Raw genomic sequence first — 15061 nt, 5'->3', positions numbered from 1 at the left:
CTCTTTCAGGGTGTCCAAGATGCTTCACACTAGGGCTTTAGAATAGAAAGCCTGACCTGACAAATGACACCTTGACAGCTTTGAGGCATGAAGGGGAGAAAAATTATATGTTTTATGTACTGATGGAATAACAGTAATTTCACGACTATAAGGCGCACCCTTTTGACTAAAATTTTCCCTCGAACCTGGAAGTGCACCTTATCTGATGTACAAAGTTGCGACATTTGCCACCCTGGAAGTGCAAGCCTGCAACAGTCCCCAGCCGAGCAGAGCCCACCCGGCGGCGGCATCAGGCCAGCGCTGGGCCGGGGCGAGCCCGCCGGCATCAGAGCGGCCCCCGCGCGGGGCGGGCCTGCCAGCATCGGGGCGGCCCCCGTGCGTGGGGGAAGAAAGCCACCAGAATCGGAGCAGCGGCGGCGTGGGGTGAGCCCACCGGAATCAGCTCACCCGGAGCGCCAGGGGACTCCCAGAGCGCACGGGCAGCACGGGGTTCCCAGTGCGCCAGGGGGGCGCGTGACACCCAGAGTGCTAGGAAACTCCCGGAGCAGTGGGGCCCTGGGGACTCCACGGAGCAGCAGTGGGCATGCCCCGGCCCCGGGTACGCTGCATGGAGCAGCGGCGGGCATAGCCCGGCCCCGCCGGGTACAGGCGGGTCCGGGGGCCAATGGCTGCCGGGTTGAGGCGCGGCCTCGGCCAGAAACCGTGCGGGGGGAGCTGGGGCGGAGCCTTGCTGCAAAAAAAAAGTGCGTCTTATAGTCCGGTGCGCCTTATATCATCTACAAATTTGCGAATTTTTTTGACTCCCAGGGGGGTGCACCTTATAGTCCGGTGTGCCTTATGGTAGTGAAATTACTGTAATTGGCACCAGCAATATGAAGAGGTTTTAATATTTTCTTCATTCCTTCCTAACCCAGATTTAGTACTTTCTTTGTCCCAGCTTGCTTACTCTTGGCAGCGTTTTCCTGACACCAGAAAATAAAACTTTCAGGTTTCCTGAGAGCAAATTTTTCTGTTAGATGACTTTCGATTAATAATTAACCCAAATACTGATTATAGATATCATCATATTTCAAAATGGTAACCAAGTTCTTTAAAAAAACATTACAAATACTTATAAAATTGTCATAATTAATAACTCCAGCTTTGAGGACATTCTGGAATCCATTTAATCCAATTCTGTAGATCATCACTTTCCTTACTTAACACACCATTATCATTATCCTCCCTTCTGCTCCACACCATTCTCTGTGAACTATATAGCAAAGACCACTGATTCCTAGCACAGGCTGCCAAATTATGAGAAATGAGCTTGATTAAAGTTTGTCATAGTCATCAGAAAAGTAGAAAAAATTCTTAAGTATATGCAATTAAAAAGCTTATCAGATCATTGTGAACGCTGATAGACAAAAAATATTACCTGTGGAAAACATGTTTATATAAATCAGAATTTCATATAGAGATCATAAAAAATACAATTTCAAAATATTTCTCGAATAGATTAAAGCACATATTTATTGCCAACTGTTTGAAATGCAGTAGAAGAATTGCACTGAGTATATGTTCCTGCTTTAATTTATCTGTGTAATTCTAAACTGTCTCCATTGATTTTAATTTTCATATATATTGATAACTGGGAGTATATAGCTTATTAATATTCAGTGCAGTTACATACAGTATAAACTATAGCAGTTAGGGAAGAAATATGAAATCAACTGTAAGTTTTTGATGGTTGGGTGTATCAGTACATGAATAATGAGCACATATGTGATTATCAGTTCATTAATCTGTTTGTCTTTTCCTGGTAGCTTGTGTAGCTATTGATTAATTTCCCTAAAACTTGCTGGAAGGAGAGATGTTTAGAGATATATGAAGAAATTTCAGTAAGGCTGGTAGATAATAATAAGAAAAAAACTTCATGAAGGCTGCTAGATAGTGCAGGAGGGATAGCCTAGTACTTCTGATCAGGGCAAGTAGGGAGAAATATATTTGTGCACATTCAACTTGGCAGCATATTGCTAGCCCTGTAAATGTACTTATATTAGAGTTTTTAGTTTTGGGTTTTTTTTTTTGTTTGTTTTTTTGTTTTTTTTAAGAGTAAAGTAGATTTATTGGAAAATCTGAAAGTATTTTAAGATCAGACATAGGATTATTTCTGTAACATGCCAAAGATTGATGTACTTCATAGATTTTATTTTTGGGTTGCTTTAAATTGTTTTAATTTTATGTTGGTTTTTTTTTCCCTTATAGCGCACTAATACTCAGCGCTACATGGGATCCAGAACCTAAAATTTCATCTCAGTCTTTTTGAGAGAACATTTGAAGATCAGTTTTAGTTGTAAAGAAATGAAATTATCCCAGAGGTACATGTAAACACAAAAGACCTCTCTGCAGGCAGGCATGAGAGAGCAGTGGCTGCCTAATTCCTTCTCACTGAAAAAAGCATGAGTTTCCCTCCAGGAAAAAAAAAAAAAAAGATTCAAAATATGAAGAGTCATTAATTTGAGTCAATGATATTGATTATATGTATTACACAGAAGTGATCTAAAGGGACCGTAACTCTGATTCTTGTTTCCAATTTATTTTTCCTGGGTTTGATTAAAGAGCTTAGAGTTTATGGTCTGGTTTTATCTACAGTGGCATATAGATAGGGTCTGTGTATGCCCAGTGCTAAGGAAATAAATCTAGCCATTCCGCAGAACAGCTTAGAACTATGAGAAAGTTCAGTCTATAATAATGATAAAAAGAAAATCACATCAAATAACATAGATATTACAAAAATGGAATATCCTGCTGCTGTCCTCAATGCTTTGACTGCAAAAGCTGCAAAGAGAATTACACATTCCAATTAGAAGACATCACAACTTCCTGGCTTGTAAAATGACATCAATTCCCCTTCCACAAAGGGACTCTTCACCAATTTTATTTTAGCACTAAAAATATGGAACCGTCTGGGATACTGAGTAATTCAAATCCTTACTTTTTTGTTGCTTCTCAGTTATTTTGAGAAGTCTTAGATTGAAGGGGTTTTTTGGTTGCTTTGTGGTTTTTCTTTTAACTGAGTTGGTTTTGCAAAATTGCGGCTTTTTTTCTACTTACCTTGCTGTAAAACATTTGACATTCTCCTTGATATAGACAAAGAGTCTGAGGGTACTGGATCTTTCTGATTCTTCTCTTCATCTGTAGTGTGTTCTTATTGTGGCCTTCATAATTATTTAAGGATTTAAATATCTTTGACCTTTCTGTCTGTTAAAATGATTTTGCAGTGATTAAAGAAATTGAATTTTTGCTTCGAATTCGTGAGGAAGTAAGTATGCATTTGCCCATAATCTCTCTGTCCTTCAGCCAGTCTTGTTCTGTACCTGAATTACTTGAATTCATAAACTTTTACCATCATCTCTAAAACAGAAATAGAAATCTAAGAGTTTGCTAAATTTCTTCATGAAACACAGGAGCTTTCAAAATAAAGACGTCGACTTAGTGGTCTCACTAAGGTCAGGTAGAGGCCAGGTGTTACCTTCTGTCACAGCAGCTGGTCAACCAGGCACCACATTTTAGGGCAGCTACAAAAACTTTTGCTCTGAAATGTTGCCCCTCCCCAAAGCTTCTTGTTTCTGAAACAGAGGTTGCCATATGGCAAAACATTTCCCATTTTCAAATTTGCCATCCTATTTGTGGGCTGTGGCATAGCTATAAATGTTGTTGGCACTGAAATGAATTCAAATGTTGGACTTCTATAGGTCTGGAAATCTGAAAGAAGAAAAAGGCAACATTGTATGACTGGCCAGAACTCCATGTGGAAGAGATTTGGAAGCATGGAATAGCTGGAGAGCCTTCTGAATACATTTATTTTAAAAAATTATGTTGGGCGTAGTGCATGGTGACCAAGTGAATAGCTAATTTACATGGTGGCCAAGCATTTCCTTCTAAAATGCTGCATTTCAGTTCTACTCAGCATTTACCCCATTGTTTTTAGCTGAATTATGTCTGAGTCTAAGGCTCTACAGGTTCCAAAGCAGCACAGGCTTGTTCCGTAACTTGGCTAGTCACACCACGAACCAGCACATAAAAGATCAAACAAAGAGAGAGACAATTCATCTTTGCAGATTCAAAGAATTTGAACTTCGGCAATAACATAAGAATTCTTTTTTCTCACATTAATTTCCATGCAGACATCATAAATTATAGCAAATTTTGCCCACCCCTCAGCTTTCATGACCTCAGTTTTCTTTTACAGAAGGAAAATGAAATTTAACTTTTGAAAAAATTGTTAATAGTTTGTGGTGGTGTTGTTGTTGTTGTTAAAAATTCTGTTCATAGAAAGTATTTGAGCAGGATATGTAAAATATCTAAGAGGAAAGAAATGTGGCAATGTAACTCTCAAATTGGCAGCTTTCAACACAGGGAAAAATCTATGGAGAATTCTAATTTTTATATTCAGTATTTGAGCAGTAGTTTCTAAGATATTTAACAAATAATTTATGCTTCAATCAGAATCAGCAGTCTGTATTATAATTCTTCTATTTTTATATAGCATAGCATTTCTTTGTATGCATTTACCTTTGTGGGCACCTTTCATCAATTGAGCTTCTATATGATACACTACATTTTTTTGAGGAACTTAGTGAACTGTAGTACTCTCTTGAGAAATTAGTCATAGCTACTTAACTTTGTCTTCATTTGCTTTTAAATGCAGTCTCTTTTGATAGTGAAGCACTAGACATCTGATTACTTGATATTCACTGCTACTGAAAAATACCTGTGCTTGAATGTAAAATTGCCCCATTGCCTGGAAGCACACAGTTTTCTGTAGGTCAGAAGAGGCTGAGGAGACATCAGTCATGATTATGTTCCTTGAGTAGTTAGAAATACTTCCTGGTGGTATCTTGGTGTTCCTTGTGTTAATTTTTGATTCATATTTAGATCACTTTCTGTAGATATGGAATTTATTCATTGATAAAACAGAAACTTCAGCACAGGGTACAGTTAATGGATATATCTGAAGGGGTACAGATGGCCCACAAGATAGATTTGCCTCTCTCTCCACTCTAACTGTACAGAGATATGGGAACGAGATGGGAACTTCTGCTGTGTTATTCAGTGTTTCCATATGGTAAATTGAGTGGGAGCTTAGCAGAGTTTATGTATATTGTGGGTTTTTGGGGTTTTTGTCATACAGTGCCTGTTTGTAAAGGGCATGAAACAGGTTCATGCAGTACTGTCTTTTTCTGCTGTTGGGATACCATCATTATTTGCACTCTTTTCCACAGCTCAGTCTTGTCCTCATGGGAGAAATCCCAAACCATGTTGTGTCATTGATTCCTGAATTCTCTACAGAGGTTCTCAGCTACAGTTTTATCTGCATAGTTATCAGTGCTATCATAGAAAGATGGAGAATTTTTGTACCAGAGGTCCAACCCTGGCTTTTCTTATTGTCTAAAACACATATAGGGTTGGAGGGCAGGCAGGGATGAGGAGGGAAAGAAAAATAATGGGGGAAAAGACACCGCAGAGTTCTACCCTAGAGAAATGGCAAGGTAGAAGATTGGTCTGACTCAGGATTTCGTTCCAAGTGCAATGGTACAGGTGGTGTTCGTGGCATGGCATCTTCTAAGAGCAGGTGCCTGAACAGAAGAAACCTTTTGAATGATTGTATTGTTGATTAGAGTACTTGCTTAAGAAGTGGGAAGTTCAGGTAGTTCTTTTGGACTAAGGAAGACTTTGAACCTGTCTCTTCTGGGAGAATGCGTATTAGACTTTGGAACAAACATGGGATGGAGCTCATGTCCAGCTCATATGTTGAAACTGGGCCACAATTCAGAGGAAAATGCAGACTTGGGAGGCTAGAAATATTCAGCAAGAAGTATATAATGTTGCTTATTTTGTTTAGTAATGTTAATTGCACTTGCTACTGAATACTCTATTGGCAGGATGCATTTCTCTCAATAGCAGAAATATTCACTCAAGCCAGAATAAATACAGGCAAAAAAAAAAAATTCTGTTTAGAAACCATTTCATCCGTTTATTGATTTTTAAAAAATTTTATCCCTTAGTGACACAGTTTGAATGAACTCCATGTTAACCTAAAGAATTAAGGGTGTTTTAAACACAGTTTCTACCTGCATATTCACTTACACCTTCACTTGTTAGATCTACACTAAGTGTGGCAATGGCTGAGATATCTTGTACTGTCTTTGAACAGCATAATTCGGGTACTGGAAGCCATTGCAGAGCTTCATGTGGGCTGAATTACCCCATGAATATCTGAAAAGCCTGGTTAATTAGCTTCCTTGCCTGTCAGTCACTTGTTTCCATCTATTTTCTCACTTCAGCTAGTTCAGTCATAAAACTGTAATTTGTTTTTCTATGATGTGAAGATGATACTCATAATTTACTCCTCCTTCTACCCATTACAGTATATTTTTTTAAAATGTTGATTGATTATATTCCTGAAGTTTTGCTTTAAATGGTCTAGAACTTTATGAAACTGGACAATTCATTTAGTAGGTGTGTGTGCAGCCTTTCAACAGTGACACGTACCTAGAGATTATGACAGCACACTGTTGATTTCAGCTCAACTTAGTGATCGTTTCACTACTAAACTTTCCTACTAAGTATCTCAGCATTTTCTATGCCCAGCAGTTTTTGTTTTCAGGCATTTCTTCCTACTTCATAATTTCATTTTAAAACCTAGCAAAGATTGCCAGTTGGAAGACCTTTACCCCTGTACTGTGATCTGTCACACATGATCTTTTTTCCCTGATCCATGTCTGCTGACATCAGAGCAGAATCGAGCAATTGTGATTTACAAAGAAATAGAAAATATTTTAAGGTTAAATGTTTTATCTCATATGTTTGTGGCAATTTTTTTAGATTATTGGCTGTTGTGAAATACTTAATTTAAACTATTTCTTATTCCTCTACTTCATAAAACAGAAGTTCTTCAGAGAAAGTGAAATATGCAGATTTTTAAAATTGTTTTTAGGTTTAGCTATTTTTAGAAAAATTTAAGAACTCAGATGCTGCTTTTAGAAACATTATAATGCCATGATCATAAAGTTTTAGGGAAAGAAAAGTTCTACCAAATGGAAAACATCAATCATTTTTGCAGTAAAGGTGAATAGCTCCTGCTTTTAGCTTCATGGAGCCATGAAAGGTGAGATGTCAGAAATGTCACAGATGGAGGAACAGGTATTGCATGTTAAAATTTGTGAGGAAAATAAAAGCATATATTTAAATCTTGCATTTTAAAGTTTCCATTTATGAAAGAAACATTAAAACTCCATGGGAGTTTTTTTGTGAATAAGATGTATTCCGCAAGGAGATGGATTTCTGTTAATAAGGCAATATATCTTTTTTCTCTGAACCACTGTAGCACACTGTTGGACCTTTTTTCTAATCTGTCTCTTTCACTACTAGCAATTCACAAAAGATTGCCTGGTACATAGGTACACCAAAACCAACCCATGAGTGACCACCAGGGAAATCTATCATAGACTTCATTATTAGATTAGCTGTGGAGAGTTACAAAATTTTTGCCTCCTTTCTTCCTCCTTTTCTTGCAGACCACATCATGTAGTGCTTGTAGTCCAGGGTATATGATACACTAGGGCCTTACAAGTAGAGACAGTAGAAACCTGCTCTGAGCAGACTGCAGCTGTATCTCAACTTCAATTTAATATTATCTTTATTATTACTTTTATTATTGAATTAGGAATTGGCTTCATTACTTTACTGTGTTTCTTTTGCTCTGAGTGAGCTAGAATGGATAAATGTGTTTCTTTTATTTGCAGCAATAAGCTGGGTACAGTTAAAAGTATTAGCATCACCACACAATATTGTGTCCTTTTCAAAGGTCAAGTGCAAAAAAGGCCTTGATTTTTAAAGCAAACTTACTTTTCATGTGTTGTGCTGCTTGAAGAAGGCATTTGATGCTGCAAGTGTGACCTCCTAAATCATAAATTTTAAGTTCTGTGTTTTAGGCAATTGTAATTTTCTGGTAGTAAGGAAAAGTATATTCTACTACACAGCTGTCAAAACTTGCTCCTTAAACACTGTTTATCATCACTATGGTTGCTATTTATAGCTGGCTGATGGATAGCTGTGGATCAGGCCAAGGTAAAATGCAGGTCAGGCTTTTCATGTGTGTAGGTGAAACTTTTCACTCCTTAATCATATGGCACCGAAAAAGAAAACGTTGCTAAGAGAGCATAGCAATAACATGGCTTCCAATACTGCTATTAAGAGCCATAGCTGTTGTTTTACATGAGTAGGTGATGATCCCACCTAATTAATACTCAGCAGGGAGCTCTAATATGAGCTGACTTTTTTTTTTTCCAGAAAATGCATACCTCATTGAATAGGCAAACATGTTGTTCATTTTCATTCGTGTTTAATCCTAAATTAAAACAATATCCAGCCTAACTGATTGTGTGATTCTATTATTACTTGGGTTGTTGCCACTAATTTTAAAGGCTTTTTGAAAGGTTAACCTTGGCTAGAAACAAACAAAAGCCAAATACATAACTGCAGCAATCTTTCATTGCAAGCTAGGATAAATTTCTGTTAATGCATTTATGTAAATTCCCTGACACCTCTTATTTTTTTTTAAATCCCTCTAGATACTGGCAAATGTAATAATTTTTATCTGCGGGAACTTGGCAGGAGCTTACCACAAGCACCTCATGGAACTCGCGCTGCAGCAGACGTATCAGGACACGTGCAACTGCATCAAATCCCGCATCAAGCTAGAATTTGAGAAGAGGCAACAGGTAAAGTAACACCCATGTCTGGCTCTGCTTTTCTGTTTTCACACTGTCCCCGTATTTGTCGCTATGTAATCCAGCTTGTTAATGGGAAAACACTTACTGAATCACTTAAACTTCATGAAATACGCAAAGTCTTTTGAACATGGTTGTGCACTATTTCCATCTGGCTATAGGAAAGTGTTGCAGTTATTTCTGTTTTCAAGTTTTTTTTTTTTCTCACTTGTTCTATGAAAATATTTTATGATAGAGAAAGTTCAAAGTGCTGTATAGATCCTGCTTGCACACTGTCTCTTTTGTTGTCCTCACAGAATGAGCTGTGAGATGTACACATGTGCTTTTGGCAGTCTTCAGTTCTTCATGCCCAAGACCAGTGCTGCAAATCACTGCAGGCAGATATTACCGCACTGTTTTTGAAAAATATTTGAATCCACAACAGTGATGAATCATGTGATGTAGTTCTAGAGGTCAGGTTTGTTAAGAGGGCTAGGGAAATTGCATAATAACACTGTCATTTTATTGCAGCAGTTGAATAAAAGAATTCTCTGATTGCTTTATATAGTTTTTTTCACTTTGCTAGTTCTGTACAGTGCCTATCATCCTGACAGATAGGTGCTTCATTTAAGAGAATTTGAAATACAAATCAGTTCATCAAGAAGTAAAGAAGATAGGTGCATTTTGCTTTGAAGGTCACCGAGACTCGCACTTCTGTGAACTGTAAAGGATCAGAGAATAGAGTTTGCACTGACAGTTGTCTGTGGTCACAAAAAGTGCTGGTGTGGACCTCGTGTATCCCATCTGACCTTAATTGTCATGTCTGTCTCACAAATGTCTGTAGCCTTTTAAATTAAGGTTTTCAAGTTCCATCACCAACGTTTTTTTTTCTTAAGAAAAGCAAATGGAAAGTCCACACCAGGACTTCAACAGGTCATGTGTTCAGAGGGTTGTTCTCATCCTGCTAGGCACTTGGGTTGCATACTGGCTGAAGTTGCTACAAAACATTTCAAGTAATCTTAAGGAGAACAGTTTACAGTCAAAGAAATTTTGATGATTAGATGCAAATTTTCCGTAAGGTGCTATTGCAGAAGAGGTTTGTAAAAGTAGTCATTTATGTTTACACCTCTGCCTCCACAGCTGTGTGCAGGGATGGATGGACTTTGAGCTCAGTTTTAAGGGCCTGGGTTTCTACCATTGGTTTCTTTTCCCTCCAAGCATAGGAAGCACGCTGGTTTATCTGCAAGAAGAAGGCGGGTTGTGTTACTGGACACGGAATTCAGAGGAGTAAGGATGCTTTTGTAACAAGACAGTACTTACAGCAGGCATAGTTCTAGCTGATGTTTTCTGCAAATGTGTATTATTTTGCTAAATGTTACTAGTTACTAGTTACTATTACATTTGCTAAATGTTACTGTGGAAAAATGTCAATAAGTAGCTTTGGTATACTGTCACTTCTGAAGTTCTTGCAGAAATGATTGAGAACTTGACAGTGAAGAGAAGCAAAACTACTAGGGATTCTGTGACAGATACTTCCTCTTTGGGGTTTGTAATATTTGTGTTTTAAAAATGCTGTAGCCTAGCAAGATGGAAAGAAGAAAAAGCCATCTTTTAGTGATAAATGATGTTGCTCTTTTAGAATAATCAAGGAAACTGTATAAAATTTGTTGTTTTTATATATATATATATATGTGTGTGTTGTTGTGTTTGTGTTTTGATAGGAATAAATCTATCAAATTAGTTAAGACATCTGCACAGCCCTAAGTATTGCATCGCAGGGCTGAATTAGTAACAGATGGGTCAATGTCTTATTGAACAAAAGTCAAGTATTCTATGGAAGTTAGTGATCTTTTTGACCACCAGTGAGCTCAAAAAGAGCTCATTAGATCTTCAGATCTTCTTCTATAGATTTCTTTGTCCTTTATCCCCTCAACCCCTTATTATATGTCCCTTATCTCCTGTCAAGGTTTTTCCAACCAAAAAACCGAAGATGTATACCTCCATATTATCACACTTAGGAACATTAGATATTTAAATGTGAAAAGGTAAAATGAAGATACATTTTATGAGGTAGATTTTTTTTTTTCCCCAGGAATAGCTCACATCTTTGTTTGCAGACATTAGTTCAGAAGTGGATACACTTTCATGTATCTTTTAACACTGGTTGTTTTGCCAAGAAGATACAAAAGATCATCCATATTGTTAGTATTCAGGAAGCAAGTCAATCATATTGGTGACTGTTTTTAGAGAACTGGGATATGACTAACAGTAGGAGCACTGTGCATTTCAAAAAGCATTGGTTTTGATCAAGGGCTTCATTCACCTCTAAAAGGTTGTAGCACGACCCTTGATTCTACATCTCTGTAACAGGAAAAAAATTTAATTTAGTGTAATATACTTTACATAAGCTGCTTTTGTACAAGTGCAGAGCGTAGGATGTGCTTCTAAATGATAAGGGCTCCAGGTCAAATTTGCACATTTTCCTAGATCATGGACAGCATGTATTTTGTAATTGTTTTTGAAAGATGTACGATTCCTGTTTCAAATTATTCTGTGAATTTCCTTTTATATTATTTGAGAGTAGGCTCATACAAATGTAGACAATTATTGTTTTTCCTTTATTGGGGTTTCTTTTGTGTGTCTTTGAATAGCCTTTTGGAGAACACCATTTTGATAGATCAGTGGTTAAGTATATTAAAATACCACTGAACAATTATGCCAGAGAACTCAAGGTGAAACCCCAGATCCATTGTTTCCAAGTGAGACCAATGCACATTAGAATCTGGTGAAGTAGGGGGATGTGTGTATACTGGGGTACAGGTTGGACACACTGTACCCACACCACTGTGTATTTCTGCTGCTGGGGCACAGCAAAGGCTGCTCCTAAAGGGATGGGAAGCTGCTGGTGGTGATGCCTCCCAGCAGGACAGGGACCACATTTGAACTCCTGTGGTAAAAAGCAGTATTTTCAAAGCCCACTTTGGTGTTTCTCACATAGCTTTTATGTCTTTTCAGTGTTGATGAAAGAGAAATGTGGAACTATTCTGACCTCCTTTTAATTTTCAGCCTTATTCCAAGATACATATTTAAAATAGCCTCTCATAATGTCATTTGTCTCCCTGATAAAAGTCTGGCTGGCAGTTTGTAGGGGTAATGACTCACTGGCACTGAGTGCAAGATCTTAACACTGACAGCAGAATAATTGCTCTTCTCTCTCTCTTCTGGGGCTTTGCATCGTGAGACACAGGAATATACAGAGAGGTTCTTACAACATTGCAGGGAGGTGTTCATAAGGTGTTGGTGTTCAGTGAGCTCTCTGAAATGCTGTCTTTGAGAAGGAGGCAATTTAATGATGGTTTTAGAAACACTCAGGTAGCAGATGAAAATGAATGAGGTTTCAAATCATTGAGTGGGATTATAATTTTTTCACTGAAACATGGTAAAGCAATGCCATTCATTAAAGGAACTGAAATATTTCAAAATTGTTTTCAAATTAATCTAAACAGAGAAGCCTCATATATTTGTGAGGCTTAAAGCTGCAAGTAAAGAACAGAAACATTGAAATACATTACTTGGAACTAATATATGAAATGTGGATTCCTGCAAGTTTAATTAATGCATTTTAAAAGACAAGCTGCTAATATTTTCATGAATATATAATAGTTTTTCTAAGAGCATCCACATTTTCCTTTTCCTCATAGTTTCAAGGCTAGTAAACAGGAAAAACAAAAGCTAGTGTTGAATAATTTTCTAAGAGCTTCGACATTTTCCTTTTCCTCATAGTTTCAAGGCTAGTAAACAGGGAAAACAAAAGCTAATGCTGGTCTTTTAAATTTTAGACTCCATTTTTTACTTCAACAGTGTTTATGCGCAAACACATGTGGTGCCTGTCCTTCCTGTTAATTGACGTGTCAGTTTTAGAAATAAAGCCTGTTCTGAGGAAATTTTGAATGTTGCATGGTGGACCATGGGAAAGATGGATAGAATATACAAATTAAAACTGGACCAGGGTTCACTGAAGGGCTACTGAGTGGGCTGCTTGCCATGACTGATGATGAGACTTGGGGAACTCAAGGTATTTAGCCTGGAGAAGAAACGGCTTGGAGGGGACAACTAACACCTGCCTAGTATCAAAGGAGCTGACAAATGGTGTGGTCAGATTTTTCTGAAAGGCATACAGTGAAAAGATGAAAGGCAATAGGCTTGAGCTGGGACAAAATAAATCCTGGCTGGAAGGAGATAAGGGTTAAACACTGCAAAAGGCTACTTGAAGAGATGCTAAAATCTGTGAGCAGGGAGATTTTGAAGTTCTAGCTGTATCAGATCTTATTCTTCAATTCTTGTTGTGGGCAAAAGAGAACACATGATAAACACAGACTTCAGAATCTCATTAGGCTAATGTCTTAACAATCTAATGAAAATACAAAAAAAAATTAGTTACAATAATGACAGCCACAGTCCACAATAATTAACACAAGAAAGCATAAATATAGCTAAAACTGTTATGCAAAAAATATTCAAGTATATCCCCCTTTTTCCCTGATATTACCCTCAGTCTTCAGGAACCATGTAGCCCCACAATACAGTACTGCCATTGCCATGGGCTTTGTACTGAGTTTACAAGGCCTTAGGGTTAAGACTCTCTGAATTTTTCGACCTTCCTGGAGCTTTATTTTTACTTAACTGTAATAGCAGTATTTCTAATGGCAAGGTGGTTATAGGTAATTAATTTTACTTTTCTTATGGCACAGCACAAACATAGATATTATATAAATAATAGTAGTGAACAACTACTCTGTGAAAAATGAGGTATTTACAACTGTAACATAAGGTGGAAAGTTTCAGACCTGACATGATAGCAGAGGCCTTAAGAAGTGAATGCACAGAATGCGCTGGGAAACAATACATGCACGTGATGATTGGAGATGGTACACAGGCTTGGCACTGGAGATTCCAAATCTATAACTATAGAGATCTATGATATCTGTAAGTGACCAGTCACCACTGGCCATTTGAAGAAATACCGACCTGGACTTGGACACAAGTGTGTTTAAGGGGAACAAAGAACAAGAGCATAGACTTGCAGACCAGCAAAGAAAGAGCAAGATATAAATGTGTGTTATCAAGTATCTAAAAAATACTGCAAAGAGATCCTAGGTTGAGGAAGAAGTAACCATCAGCATCAACATCAGCATCATATTCCTCTTCATAAAGGGCTTCAAATGCTGATGACTCACTGAAAATCTTTCACCACCACTGCCAGGCTGAAACCCAACCACATTAGAACCAACAGGAACAGTTAAAGCATGAGACTTTTTTACCAGAAAAAGGGTTGTAAATTAAGAAGTGTATGCATAAAAATTTAAACAGCATTATTACTACTAGGAATTTTCTTTATTGTTTTTTTTCCTTTATTTTTTTCTAATAATTAGAGCAGGAGCAATACTGATTCTTGAATTAGACTTAAGATTTCAGTTATGCTAAAAAGAAATGTAAACTAACAATAAATTCTTAGCTGTAGATGCATGTATGTGTGTGTGTACATTATCAGGTTTGTTTACTTTTAGTTTATAAGCAAGATTTTGGGTATTATGCTTCATGTGTCCTTCTGGATCCTGAAATTAGTGATATCAGTGTTACTAAATCATAAAGCAGGGGTTTCACAGCAATATGTCTCAAGTTCATCAGGAAGATATAAATACTGGTGGTTTGAATCCCCTTTCTCTTCAATTTCATTCCAGTTAAAGCTGTGACTGCTGTCCCCCAGTCCTGTTACCCCAGAGGGATGGGTTGTTCCGCAGTGTCAGGCCTTAGATCCTCCCAGAGCTATGCCAATGTAGAGAGGCTACAGGCACGTGGCCACCAGACAACTGCTGCCACAACTGAAAATCAGGCAAGGCAAGCTCAGAGAATTTTTCAGTGAGTCTCTGGTTTTCTTTAATGTCTTTCCTTTAACAGAGTGCTATGACATACAGGAATACTATGATTTCATATAGAAAGACATGAAAAGGCAAATGTCACTTTGAATCATGTCCTATAATTGCAAATGCATGTTTTTAAATCATCAAAAAATCCTATCAGGTGCTTCTGAATTTTTTTCCGAGTTTCTCATACTGACTCTGCTCACAGAAATGTAACGCCAGGAATAATATGGCTATTTTTGCCCCTAATTGTTGATGAGAATAGTAGTAATTTTGCAAGAGGACTAAGTGTTTGTAAAGAAAAGTTGAGTGATTTGAAAATCAAATAGATACCCATTGTTACTTCATTCTGTTCAGGTTGTCCAGTCACTGAAGAATTTGAAA

At 37.6% G+C, this 15061-nt stretch overlaps 1 protein-coding gene across 1 annotated transcript in view; it reads left to right on the top strand.

Moving 5' to 3' along the window:
* ADCY2 (adenylate cyclase 2) overlaps positions 1–15061 on the top strand; it is a 211986-nt gene that overhangs the window by 99490 nt on the left and 97435 nt on the right. The window contains exon 4 of the mRNA XM_033054038.2: positions 8619–8768. Coding sequence (XP_032909929.1) covers positions 8619–8768 — 150 coding nt within the window. The remainder of the gene's footprint in view (positions 1–8618; positions 8769–15061) is intronic.

The sequence above is a fragment of the Catharus ustulatus genome, chromosome 1 (assembly GCF_009819885.2).
Source record: "Catharus ustulatus isolate bCatUst1 chromosome 1, bCatUst1.pri.v2, whole genome shotgun sequence".
Taxonomy (NCBI): Eukaryota; Metazoa; Chordata; class Aves; order Passeriformes; family Turdidae; genus Catharus; species Catharus ustulatus.
The sequence above is the reverse complement of the archived record's forward strand: the minus strand, read 5'-3'. Positions and strand labels throughout refer to the sequence as shown.